Source organism: Poecilia reticulata, linkage group LG3, assembly GCF_000633615.1.
Source record: "Poecilia reticulata strain Guanapo linkage group LG3, Guppy_female_1.0+MT, whole genome shotgun sequence".
Lineage (NCBI taxonomy): Eukaryota > Metazoa > Chordata > Actinopteri > Cyprinodontiformes > Poeciliidae > Poecilia > Poecilia reticulata.
Window position 1 is genome coordinate 11,015,019 of NC_024333.1, and position 13,250 is coordinate 11,028,268.

Genomic DNA, 13,250 nt, shown 5'->3' on the forward strand with positions numbered 1-13,250 from the left:
GTAAACTTAATAAATTAAGTTGGATAAACTTAATTGAATTGCTTGTTACCCATAGAAGCAATTCAATTAAGTTGGTTCAACTTTTTCCTTTTTTTTTAGAGTGTAGTGTTAAATAAAGACCATCAGAAGAACACATTACCAACACATGCAGTCTGATCACTGTCAAGCTCTCAGCTTATTTATCGCTGATAAAGTTATTACTCATCAGCGAATGCATAATATTTAAATGCTCCTGGCATTTTAAGCTTCAATATTCAATATCTTTCTGTATTTATAGCACTAAACTTATTGATTATGCTTTTTTTCACCTTGAAATACACACAAAAGTGTTAAATTATATTACAGCTCTCTTGTTATGGCTTGTTAGCCCACTGGGTTGGTAAGTCTGCTTTTAGATTTACAGCTACTGCTAATTTAGTCTCCTGGCTCTCATCAAATATGTGTCAAACATGAGATTAAATAAACCTATTATATTACTGAACACCAAGGAGCACAGAAATACTATAAATGACAAGTTAGACTACAAAGGGAATATGTCAGCTGGAAAAAGGGAAGCGAAAAGCTATTTATTTTCATTTGTGGATAGTGGGATATAAAACTACAGACAATGTTAAAATCTGTAAAAATAACCACTGTATATAACTATCGATAAAACAAAGACAAAGAGGAATATTTTTTAATTTCCTTCTATTGAAATAAAAGGAAGACTGTTACAATTGACATAAAAAATCCCATTAAGAATGCAATTTAAATGTTTACGAATAAAATCAAGAGCTCCAGATAACATATATACTGGCAATATCGCTTGAAGGAAGTTGAAATGATGGCAGCAATGTTAGTTCAGGAATCAAGTATAACAGCTAAGATCAAACAAATTAAGCTGTGATATATTAACCCATGATTGAACAAAATCACCAATGAAAACAACTTAGTGACATTTTTAGCACGTAATCCATATTCAGTTTTAAATATTTGGCATAATTATTCAATTTTGAGGAAGACAGATTAGGAAGCTCTGATGTTCTGAGTTGTAAAGTGCAAGTTCATTTTTTTTTTACTTTTAAGTTCGAAGTAAGAAAAACTTTAGAAGATCCACAACTTATTCTGTTCACTAAACAGAAAGTAGAAAGTCTACCAGAGGAATCCAAGCAAATAGGAGAAAGCCCAGACTGTGCTGTAAGTGATATTTCAATCAAGTGGAATTGCACAGAAAGGCAACGCCTGGTCTAGTTGTAACCCATATCTTGGATATGTCTGTGAGTGGTGGGCCTTGGAGTGCTGACTCTAGTGACGGTCCAGTTGCTGCGACTTCATTACTCGTAATGGAGGTTGTTTCAAATCCTATTCAGTCTGTAGTTATTACGCCTATCTCTTTCACTCAACTTTCCAATATGCGGGCATACAGCACTTTGTGAACAGTCAGCTCCCTTTGTGGTTTACCCACCTGGTAGGGTGAGCCAATGACTGAACTGTCAAGTCAGTTCTTTTTTATGATTGCTCAGGCTACAATATTATATGTCTGTATTTTAATCTAAAAAAAATATTCATGTAGTATTAATATCTTTTCAAAGACTGCATTAGGGTGTAAAATATAATATAAATGGACATGAACAGATGTTTATAGAGCACGGTAATGAATCTATTTGAGTTTCACCTTTTGAACTAGTTACCTATTGTTAATTGATAAAAAAAAAACACACACAAAAAAACATTTATTTCGTTGATTAGTTTGAGCAGTAGTCTGTTCTATCCATCAGCCCTATACACAAATGCACATAAAATATGACAGTTTGGTTTAATCATAAAACCTTAAGGTGGAGTTAAGCGCAGAATCCTTTAGGAGGTGACAGAGCGAGATCTGGCTGGTAGTATGGTAGAGCCACAGTATTCGGATCTCCAAAACAAACCGCAATTCCCATACTTTTATACAAGAGTATAAAAGAGTTTGTGGTATAAACGCTAGCAAGACTTCTGCTAGCGGTGAAAAACTGTTTTACTAATCTTTACTTGTTTTTAAACACCACATTCAGTTTAATCACTATACATCCACAAAAGATTTCCATATAAACATGTTTGTAGATTCCTTTTAGGCCGTTGACGCTTTCCGTAGTTTTCAGAGTCGGCGGGCGGAACAGCGGGTTCCCTAATTTGAAACTTTGTACCGCCTCAAAGGAACTCCCTTCCTCTCTGTGCTATGTTCTCTGGAAATATGGCTCATATCTACCAGACATCGACCCTCTCTCTAACTCTGCCAATTTCGTGTCAGATATGTCTCGGAAAGGTAATAGCGTTACGCTTTTTTAACAAACTCGCAATCTGTTTGTTAGTACTGCGTTCACACGGAACAGACGGTTTCTTAGTAACAAACCAGTTCAGCTTTGCGACGTCGTCGTTTGCAAAGTCAATATGTTTCTCATAATCTTTGCCAGGCCTAGTCTAGATATAACTCACTCAGGTTTGCTTCTGCAGGTCAAGCAGCCCGTCATCTGCGCCAATCACCACGTGTTCTGCTCGTGCTGCATGGAGATGTGGTTAAAGAAAGCCAACCAGTGTCCCACCTGCAGAGTGCCCATCACAGCCGAGAACCCGTGCAGGGAAATCATCGGTGCGTGGCTTCACCGCACACTGACACAAACCAAGACGAATGCGATGCCTAACCAAACATGAGCGCATATTTAAAAACGGTGTCTATAAGGCAGGTTTTCCATAAACAACTAGATTAGGAGAGTCATAGATGGTCCATAGGATTTCTGCACAGTTTTGTAGGAATTTCACACTTTTGTAGGCAAATTTAAAGAGTGCTTGGGCCCTTTTTACGCAAGTTCTACGTCATAAATACATACGTTTACTTTGGATTTATTTTTTCAGCAGTTGTCAGACATTAAATATGGAACCTCCTTAAATCGTAAAGAAAGGTTGAAAGTTTAGACAAGCTTAGACAATGGGCTTGGCTGAAAATGTTTGAAACTACAAATATTTTCCAAACTCTTCTATTTCTCCGTAGTTACCAAACCTGGTTTTCCAGACTCTGTGACAATCTTGAGTGCTTCCTGGCTTTTTAGTTGCAAACCAGTATGAGAAATAAAATAAAGTTCAGAATCGACCAGCTCTGGTGCTTTACAGAACATCTTTCATTACATGTGCCACTGCTGCTTAAAGCTTGAGATGGACTAAACTCAAAGCTGTGCTTTTCTTACACAATCCATAACCTAACCAGGATACAGGAGCACAGATACATGTTAGACATCTTAACTGTCTGTGTCTTGTAGAAAAAAAATGGTGAGTTTAATTAGGGATGCACAAAATTTTGGCACCAACACCAGTATTGGCAGATATTATTTTTTAACATCTTAATATCGGTCTGATTTAATAAAACTGGGCTGATATAACAACCAGTATTTATTTTCATCTTCTTGCCCTTTATTTCTTAAGGAGAAGAGGTTAGTGTTGGTCATGTGGTGTTTGTTTGGTCATGTGACTGATGCAGTGTAGGATTGTGAGATCACTTTTTTAAGGCATGGAATGGATGGTATATATTGATAAATATTGATTATTAGCCATCACAGCAATATTGGATATTGATATTTGTCTCAAATTTTTATATCAGTGCATCCCTAAACTTTGCTTGATTGTGCTTACTCTCAAGCTTACCAAGATTAGCGATAAAAACTAGTTATTTAAGACATCATCAGCTACAGTATGTGTGATAATGTTTGAGTTGGAGGAAAAACAAAGTTAATTTTCTGCTTAACCAAGCAATTTTTGATTGTACAAATCAAATAACTACTATGTCTGTGAAGGAAGAGTGTATGAGAGTTTTTGTCCTCAAATAACAAATAAATATCCAGTCATAAATCAGTGTTCTGCTTCTGCTTTATGCTCTTTGGAATGCAGGCCTTATTTACAGAAATCAGATGTGATATCTATACGATTAGAGTTGTTCCTGTTGCTTATTAAAACGATAGTTTAGAGCTGAGAATTAAAGTTTAAAGTGGACTAAATTCAGCTATATGCTATAAAGGACTGATCAAAAGCTTTGAGTTGTCACCATATTGAAATAAGATCCATTACTCAGCTGTGAGGAAGACATTTCCAAAATGGCAATGCTCAGAAGCCTGTTTGAAAGTTGTATTTATCAAATAGAGGTGTGGAGTTTCTAGTTAATCTCTGGTAGAAATTATTTCTGGAAATGCTGAAAGCTGATATTTTAATTCTTCTTTAATATCACAGCTCATCTTTTACTGCACTCTGTTTTTTCCTCCCCACAGGAGGGACAAATGACGGCGATTACAGCGAGAGCCCCTCTATGAGAAAATGTCTGAGGAAAACCAGAGGAGAACTGCTTCTACGAGAGTATGAGGTTGTCAAATATAGATTCCTTTTAGGTTTTATTTTAGTATCAGTTAAGATATTGAAAAGAGTGCCATATATAGGATTACTGCTGGGTTTTTTAAGTGGAGTATTGTGGAGCAGATACTCATAAAGTCAGTTGGCTATAGAGAACCGACATTAAAGTAATAACTCAGATAGTCATAAAACTTTTTTAGTTGTTGTAGATACTTAAAGACGTCCTTTGCTGGGCATGTCATTTCCTGTCCACTTCCTCAAACCTAAACACACTCACCACTCAACATAATTGAACATGCAATGTACTTATTGGAACGTAATGGACACCTTTTTTGTGTTGTATTTTTCAAAGAATTAAATTGTTTCGCATTAAAAACATCTGAGGGAAAAAATGTAAACAACCAGAAATAGCTATGTTGCGTCATTTTATAGTAAATGTGAACCTAAAAAGCTTCAGCTTTTCTTCAAGCATTTCTCACCTGTTTGCATGCTCTATGAAGCAATTTATAGAACTTACATAAGATTTAAATGATTGCACTAATATGCAAAGGCGTCACTCAGGAGAAGAAAACAAAACGTTTTCTACAACATTGACTTGTCACGTTAAAGATGGCCTTCACCAATCTGACAACATATGAGAGGTGAGCATAACAGGCCGGAAGATCTGCAGATTGTGGTGGTGGCAGAGTCATGCTCTGGGGTTACATTTAATCAGCGAGTCAAGCTGGATAAAATGTTCATCATTTCCAAACTAACTTTGACTCTAAACTTTTTAATTTTGCTACATTTTTAGCATAACTTGAACTGAAGCATTCATCCAAATCAACAAAAAATACTCCATCCAGAAGAAATAGACATTTCCCACTTTTTATTCTTTTTGCCCCAACATATGCATTTTTTTAACCTTGATAGGGTTTAGGTGTCAACATTTGAAGTCCTGCTTTCAGATACATAAAATCTCTTTTTGACAGGAAGAGATTGACGGACTCATCAGAGAAAACGAGGAGCTAAAATCAAAAAATCAAAATCTGGAAGACCAACTCAAGACTGCTTTGCTCCCGTGCAACCTCAACACAGAGCAGCCAGATGACAAGAGAGTTTCGCTGTTTGTGGTGGAGGAGTGGAAAAACAAACTCCAAGCTGCCACAGATGTGTGTGATAAGATAAAACAGGATATGGACAAGATGAGAGAGGTAATCTGTAGCTTTTACTATTAAACAGGCCAAACATGTCCAGAATGCATTTTATTGTAGTTAATGTTGAGTTTGTTGAACTTTTTTGATGCCAATAAATAAATATATTAATGTGTTTCTCAGGCAAATAAGACTTTGCGATCTCAAAATGTTGACCTTGTGCAAGAGAATATGAGACTGAAAGCAGAGGTGGCAAGCAGATCTCCTCAGAAGTAAGTGACGTTTTGGCGTTTCTTACTATCAAATGTGTTAACATTTTTCTGATACCATGACTTTTTCCCCCCCTGTTTTCAAAAGTTCTGTCTTTAAATTAATGAGTTTCAATTTGAGGACATTTCCTTTTTGTCTGAAATATTCACTGTCATGTTCAAATGCAAGCTTTTGTTTTCTTCTACTTGAAATATTTTATAAGCCTCAACCCTAATTTACAAAAGGGGAGGCAGAGTATTGGATTGAGTTTCTGTCAACAAACATGAGCGTTAGACAGTTTCATCAATAAAAACAAATACGCCTTTAAGTGAGATCAGGTTTACTTTAAGTTTGAAAAAAATGGAATGTAGACAGTCATATTCGTTAAAAGAAAATGTTTTGAAATAACAAAGACCAATTAAAACGGGTTACGATTCAGCTAATTGCCATTTTTACTTGTTTGTTGTCATTTCATGACAAACTGGTCTGTTCTTAGGTTTGGCCGCTTCACAGTGGCAGCCCTGGAAGCTAAGATTCAGCAGTACGAGCGCGACGTCGATCACCTGAAACGCGCTCTTGATCGTAGCGACCAGTACATCGAGGACCTGGAGTCTCGTGTCAGGAAGTCTGAGAGCAGACAGCTTGAGACACAAGAAGCTCTTGGGACTAACAAAGACGCGACCGACGTTCTCCTACAGCAACAAAATATCAGTATGATGATGAGAAGCTTGAGCGACAACGAGAGAAGGTCCATCTGCAGCAATCCGGAAGCGGAGTGTCGACCATTTTCACGGGATCACAGTTTGGTGTTCCTGCTGTCAGCAGATCACAAGGAGTTTAACAGAAATGTGCCTGGAGAGAAGAAGAACGAGGACTCTGAAAACATTTCCTCTGACTTCTTGCCCACCACCCCTTCCACTGCTTTCCGCTCTCTGACCCTGAGAAGCCCTGGCATCCGTGAGAAGAAAGTTGCATTTAAACCCATCTCTCATCTGAGAAGGCTCGATTTCGAAGAATATGCTAGCCAGGGCAAGACTAGCGTAGCCTTGGAGAAAAAAATCAACAGCCTGGAAAAGTTTCCTAAAGGCTTATATCAAACGGAAATGGAATCCTCCAAATCTGTCTTCTGGGGCTCCTGGCAGAGATCAAGTTTGCGGGACATGTCACACCCAGGTCCAAGTAAAGAAAACTTGGCAAAGGGAGTTACATCTGCTACTCTTATCAGAGAGGAGCCTGACAGTTTACAAATGTCCAGTGAGGCATCTATGGATGCAGCTTACCTGGACAAAATATCAGAGTTGGACTCCATGATGCACGATGGAGAAAGCTCCTGTAGCCGGGGATCCCAGTTCTCCTTGGCTTCCTCCCCTCACATAGACTTGGATAACACTCTTGTCCCAGAGCAGCAAACCTGCCCTGACACCTTGTCCGACAATAACGGCAAACCTGCGATTCCAGAGGAGAATAAGAACCACTGTACAGACACTAACAAGGATAGTGATTTGAATGTCAGCGTTGCTCCAACAGGCTCTGACAAGGAAAGCTTTGCCGCTCAGGTGTCGGACGGGATGAATGGTGCCCACGTTTCTGGCTCCGCAGAGCGTGCGGAGCCTTCCCTGACCGAAGAAATGTCGTTTGACTTGTTGTTTGATCGTCTGGATGAGATTAAGTCTGCTCCCTCTTCCTCCCTCAGTCCAGAAACCCAACACCAGGATCAGGATCATGTGAACCCTCCATTCTCCTCTGGCTGCACTAGTAGTAAGCCTGTGAACACAACAAGAGACAGAAGTGCACTGAGCGGTTGTCAGCCAATAAAGAGAAAGTCACACAGTCCCTTCAACACAAGCAGCCCCACCAAACTTTCAAAGCTCATGTAATGGCTTTGAAAACTGAATTTACAAAACCGCATTTCATTCTTTAGGGTGTTATTTATTATATTTTTGTTGTGTAGTGTTAAATGAATTAAGCTAGAACAACACTGAGGTACTTTGTGTAAAGTGGGGTTGTATGTCTCTTAGCAACTCAATTAACATAAAGCATACTTTCAGCTTGTAACATACTACTAACTCCAACAGTTGTGTACAGAAGTGTCTTGTTTTGTGCTGGGACTTTTATCAGACTTATTTGCAGCCTACTTGCGTGTAGTTTTCCGCTATTAACCAACTCAGATCATTGTTTAATAACAAAAAAAAAAATTAAGATTATCTTGAAACACTGAAGTGCTACAGAAAAAAAAAATGTGTGTTAGGAAATAAAGAAGTAATGCAAAGCAAAAAAAAAAAAGTATGAAAACTGTGTATGTTTCTTCATTTCTGCTGCCTTGAGCACCTGGTGTGACTCCTGTTCAACAGTGATGGTCCTCTGTTTTGTAGTGACATTCCAACATTTTTTTTTTTCACCACATACGACTTGCAATACCTTAAGCTGTCATAATTATTAATACATTGCTATTAAAAATGGAAACGGCACGGCCTGTTCATGTCGACAAAAACCTCATAAGGACACACATTAGAGACCTCACACACAGCAGCAGCCAGCCGCCTTATTTATTATGCAAATTTAACGGTGCCGTGTATATTTCACATACCTCTAATCACTGCATGAAATTTTAATTGGATAACCATTGCGGTTTGAATTAATGAAGTGTTAATTCATTGGGATTAATTAATTTAGATAAAGACCGGTGCAAGGTTTGGTGATGTATTAAATCAATTTGTTTTGCACTCATCTGGCAATGATGGGCCGTAATGATCAGGTGGCGCTCCCCATTTTCTTTTAATTAGGGGTGAAGAAGAACGACACCGCCACCTGGCTTGGAAACTTTACCAATATAACTGGATGTCCTAATGGTGGTTAAAAAAAGAAAACCAGAATAGGCTGAATATTCTGATATAATTAGGTGTGATTTCACGAAATGTTCCTTTTCTGTGTCTTAGATTAAGATTACAATTCCATTATAAAACAAATATTTAGCTACACGAGCCAAAATTAGCTGCACTGGGTCATTTGTGAACTGGAGCTGAAGTAAAGAATGAGGCCTGGAAGCTACTGATGCACTCCTGTAGCTGGATAGAGAGAAGCCCTAAAACGCAAGCAACTACTCTCCAGATGTGATTGCCTGCCCTGTGAGCAGTTTTTTTTTTTTTTTTCTATCTGTCAGCCAGTTCACTGTTCTGGCAGCTTGTGTCTCGCGAGAGCAGCCGAGCACGGGCTTGACGAGATCTGAGGCGCTCAGGTGTAAGAGCCTCTCTCATCCCCAGCAGTGGGGGAAACAGTAGACAGATAAGTGCGTCTGAGAGACTGCAGGCATCTCTGTGATCTCCGGGCACAAGGCTGCCGCACTCGGCGCACTACAGAGCGAACAGCACTGCATCATTACCGAATAGGCAAAGGATCTGTGATTATCTATGACTATTTTCCAGCTCTCGTAGCTGTTTCCCCCCTCTGTTTTATTTATTTATTTATTTATTTTTCTTCTCCTGTGCACTTTAATTTGAGACGTTCGCCAAGATGATGTCCATGAACAGCAAACAGCCGCACTTCGCCATGCATCCCTCCTTACCCGAGCACAAGTACACCACTCTGCATTCCAGCTCGGAAGCTATAAGGAGAGCCTGCCTGCAAACTCCACAGGTAAATGATCCCAGAAAACTTTACCTTCTTTGTCACTTTTTCCTGCCACGGCTGCTCGCAAGCGACGAGCGCTGTCTTGTGCGTAATAACGAGAGGCGCTTCAAGGCACTTTCCGCCAAGACGCGCGCTTAATGTTTTTTTCATGTATTCCACAGCAATCACTCGGAGAGTCTGTGATCTTTTTGAAAGCATGCTCACGCGAAAGCCCGGCGTTTGCCGTTTTTGTATTAATTTTTATGACTTCCCGCCTCTGAAGGAATACTCAACTCTGCTACGTGTCGCCAAAAGTACCGACTGACAGATGCATTTATGCACGTTTCTTTTTTCCTCTTTTCCTTCCATGTGCCTTTTCCTATTTTGCACCCACTCACTTTCTTCTCCTCTTCCCTTTCATTTTTCTTTTTTTCTTTTTTTTTTTTTTTTGCCCTCGCAGCTACAGAGCAACATATTCGCGAGTCTGGATGAGACCTTGCTGGCCCGGGCAGAGGCTTTGGCCGCCGTGGACATCGCCGTGTCCCAGGGCAAGACGCACCCGTTCAAACCGGACGCCACCTACCACACGATGAGCACGGTGCCATGCTCGTCGACGTCCACCGTGCCCCTGGCCCACCACCACCATCATCACCACCACCACCACCACCAGAACCTGGAGCCTCCGGACATCATGGATCACATCGGCTCGCCGTCCCTCACCCTGATGTCCAGCGCGCACGACGGGACAGGCGGAGGAGGTGGCGGGGGAGGCGGAGGTGGCGGCGGAGGGCTCATCTCCACCTCCTCTGCCCACCCGCATTCCCACATGCACGGTTTGGGTCACCTATCCCACCAGGCAATGAGCATGAACTCGTCGCTCACCCACCACGGGCTCTTACAGGGCCATCACGGTGGAAGCCAAGGCGGCCCAGGGCTCACAAACCACGGACTTCCCTCCATCAATGACTCGGACACAGACCCAAGGGAGCTCGAGGCTTTCGCGGAGCGCTTCAAGCAGCGGAGGATCAAGCTGGGGGTGACCCAGGCGGACGTGGGCAGCGCTCTGGCTAATCTCAAAATCCCCGGTGTGGGCTCGCTGAGCCAAAGTACAATTTGTCGATTTGAGTCCTTAACTCTGTCCCACAACAACATGATTGCGCTCAAACCCATCCTTCAGGCCTGGCTGGAGGAGGCCGAGGGGGCCCAGAGGGAGAAACTGAGCAAACCTGACATTTTCAACGGCGGGGAAAAGAAACGGAAGAGGACCTCGATAGCAGCCCCGGAAAAGAGGTCTTTGGAGGCTTACTTCGCCGTACAGCCTCGGCCGTCCTCCGAGAAAATAGCGGCTATAGCTGAAAAGTTGGACTTGAAAAAAAATGTGGTGCGAGTGTGGTTTTGTAACCAAAGACAGAAGCAGAAAAGGTTGAAATTTTCAGCTGCTCACTGATGGGCAAAGACAACGGAGAGAAATGAAATGAAGAGTTGGGTGACTGAATCTGGGGACCAAGAGACACTAACAAGACACCATTTTCAGTCTTTTGTCTCCAGCGACTTTACACGTTGGTGCACAATGGGCTGTAGGCACCCATTTTATGAGGCTTCATATATCTTGTTTATTTTTCACGTTATTGGTGAATGTGAAGTATGCAAATACCAGACTACACAAATTTCGCTCAGTTGTCGCGAGGGAAAAGTTTAGCGTCGTCGTCATTGCCTTTTAAAACGCGTGGAAAGACGTAATTTGCTTGATACAATATAGCGAGTTGTTTTTCTTCTCTAATAGGCCTATGATTTGAAATATAGCCATTTACGAATTACCTCATTTATTGTTGAACTGTGTTTCGGTTTGATTCTTGTCACTGTTTGGTATCGAGTAATTCACGAAGCTGTTCATTTATTTATTCATGTGTTCCTTTTATTCTAATTTTAGAAGCTGCTATAAACTTCGAATTTTGTTGCAAACTTTTAATGTCTAACGAAAAAAATAATAATTATAAAATAAATTGGGCCTGCATGAAATACTAATTCACGGGAAGAAAATAAGCCTCTACAGGCCACCATAATAACTACAGATATATTTATTTAAATTTGCACAAAAAAAACAGACCCTTTAGGTTTAGATCGACATGGTTTGTATGTACAGACTACAGTTTATCACTTACAAGAGGCGAACTCCTGTGTTTTGGAAACAATTTCTAAAGGGTCTTGCGACACCTTTGGCATCACAGATCAGAGCACGAAAAGCTTGTGTGCTTCATGAAGGAGTAATCACAATTTAAAAAAAAAGGACAATTTTTCTTTTATGTGTTTCAGTTTGCAGTGCAAACACTCTATGCATTTAAGAAAAAAAAAGAATAAATCACTGCTTACAGTAGTGCTATCTACTGATAGACCTTATTTTTTTGTGGGTGGTTGTAAGTCACTGTTAAATGCTTGTTTTCGCATTAAGATCACCTCGTTGTTTGTCGTGTTAACTGTTACGGAGTCGTTGTGTAAGTACTATTTACTTTGTGCACAGGTATGTTTACAATACTACGGCGACATGTGCATCATGGAAAATGTCTCCTTCCCTCACTCACAACTTCTACACTCTCCTCTGTTGTCCTCTTACTTTCATTGGTACTCTCCATCCTGTACGCCAAAATCCAACGGGGAGTGTGTTCCAGCAATCTTCTAATAAATCAAAGAAAGAAAACCGTGCTTTTTTTTTTTTTTTTTTGTTGGTTGTGATTGGACACGCTACTCAAGGGGCTCATTGTTGTTGCACAATATTATAGCAACAGCTTTGTTAAAACTGAAATGATTTTAGTATGACACGAAGTTATGTTTTCCCGCCCTCAGCTCTGTTTTCTTTGTTTCCTTGTCTTTCTTTTTTCTGTCTTTTTTTTCTCTTTTTCACCTTCTTTTGCAAATAAAGCTTGGATGGGAAATTTTCTTTTAAATCACATATATTAAATCAAACAACAATTTAATGTATTGTCAAATTAAAAATATGAAAAAAAATATTATTGATAATATTCACTTACATTCGATAATAATATAATAATTGTAAGAATAATTAATAATAAATCCGTTTTTTTTCTAAATTACACAGTAGACATTAGCATAAAAAGAGAAAAAAAATCGGACAAAAATTTGTTTCCAATTAATAATAACAATAAAAAATAACAATAATAATGCACTATTTTATTCAGAAATTAATATTCCTTTGCCAAGTAAAATACAATTAGCATTTTTTGAAAACTTCAAGATAGAGCTCCACTCTTCTAGATTTACGGCGATGACAGGCCTTGACGGCACACTGAAGTGTCACAGCAAAGTCAGAATAACTCAACGGTAACATTAAAGAGGGCATGCAAACGAATAAGAAGAAGAAAGAAAAAAAGAAAAAAAAGAAGCTAGCAAAACAGCACAAAGTAATAAAATACCAGATTGTATCTTTGAAATATCACAATGACATCTCATTCCTCCTTTAACTGTACTGTCTTAACTCTAAACCTGCACGGAATGTTTTTGTTTTTTCTTTCTTCTTCCTTCACATTCGCCTGGTACTTGGTCCTATGAATTACTCTGAATTTTTATAAGCGTGTAATGCAATATTAATCAAGGTTTGCCGCTATAAAATGCAATACTTTCAGTCGGCATTCGGGGTTTTCAGAGGAAGTGGGCATGTGGAGGACGTCGATTGTATAACAGCAGCGAAAGCTTCTCGTTTTTGTTTTCTGTAGCTTTTTGGTCAAATTGGACAGAAGAGAAAGCGGCTCATCAAAGTAAGTAGACCTTTTTTTATTATTTCACATAGTTTTTAACCTGAAGGAAATAAGATTGCTTAACGTTTTTCAGACACAAAGCTTAGAACGGAATACAGCTTGGTGATTTGTAGCAAATAATAATTAATGCCATTTATTGAAAACT

The 13,250-nt window shown here is 39.6% G+C and overlaps 2 protein-coding genes and 2 long non-coding RNA genes across 8 annotated transcripts in view; 3 read left to right on the top strand and 1 right to left on the bottom strand.

Annotated features, from left to right (window-relative positions):
- The window catches only part of LOC103461991 (uncharacterized), a 41,040-nt gene extending 33,943 nt beyond the window's left edge, over window positions 1-7,097 (bottom strand). For all 3 annotated transcript variants that reach the window (XR_533253.2, XR_533252.2, XR_533251.2), the window contains exon 1: window positions 7,010-7,097. This is a non-coding gene — a long non-coding RNA (uncharacterized LOC103461991). The remainder of the gene's footprint in view (window positions 1-7,009) is intronic.
- On the top strand, window positions 2,098-8,005 carry obi1 (ORC ubiquitin ligase 1). Its single transcript, XM_008404423.2, has 6 exons — window positions 2,098-2,281; window positions 2,470-2,605; window positions 4,269-4,360; window positions 5,319-5,540; window positions 5,664-5,752; window positions 6,226-8,005. Exons 1-6 carry the CDS (start codon window positions 2,195-2,197, stop codon window positions 7,604-7,606), a joined length of 2,007 nt encoding a protein of 668 aa, XP_008402645.1. The 5' UTR covers window positions 2,098-2,194; the 3' UTR covers window positions 7,607-8,005.
- Window positions 8,006-8,997: 992 nt separating this feature from the next.
- pou4f1 (POU class 4 homeobox 1) lies at window positions 8,998-11,687 on the top strand. The gene is made up of 2 exons (XM_008404422.2): window positions 8,998-9,362; window positions 9,796-11,687. Exons 1-2 carry the CDS (start codon window positions 9,240-9,242, stop codon window positions 10,780-10,782), a joined length of 1,110 nt encoding a protein of 369 aa, XP_008402644.1. The 5' UTR covers window positions 8,998-9,239; the 3' UTR covers window positions 10,783-11,687.
- A 1,317-nt stretch (window positions 11,688-13,004) lies between these two features.
- The window catches only part of LOC103461988 (uncharacterized), a 44,888-nt gene continuing 44,642 nt past the window's right edge, over window positions 13,005-13,250 (top strand). For all 3 annotated transcript variants that reach the window (XR_001776487.1, XR_001776486.1, XR_533248.2), the window contains exon 1: window positions 13,005-13,105. This is a non-coding gene — a long non-coding RNA (uncharacterized LOC103461988). The remainder of the gene's footprint in view (window positions 13,106-13,250) is intronic.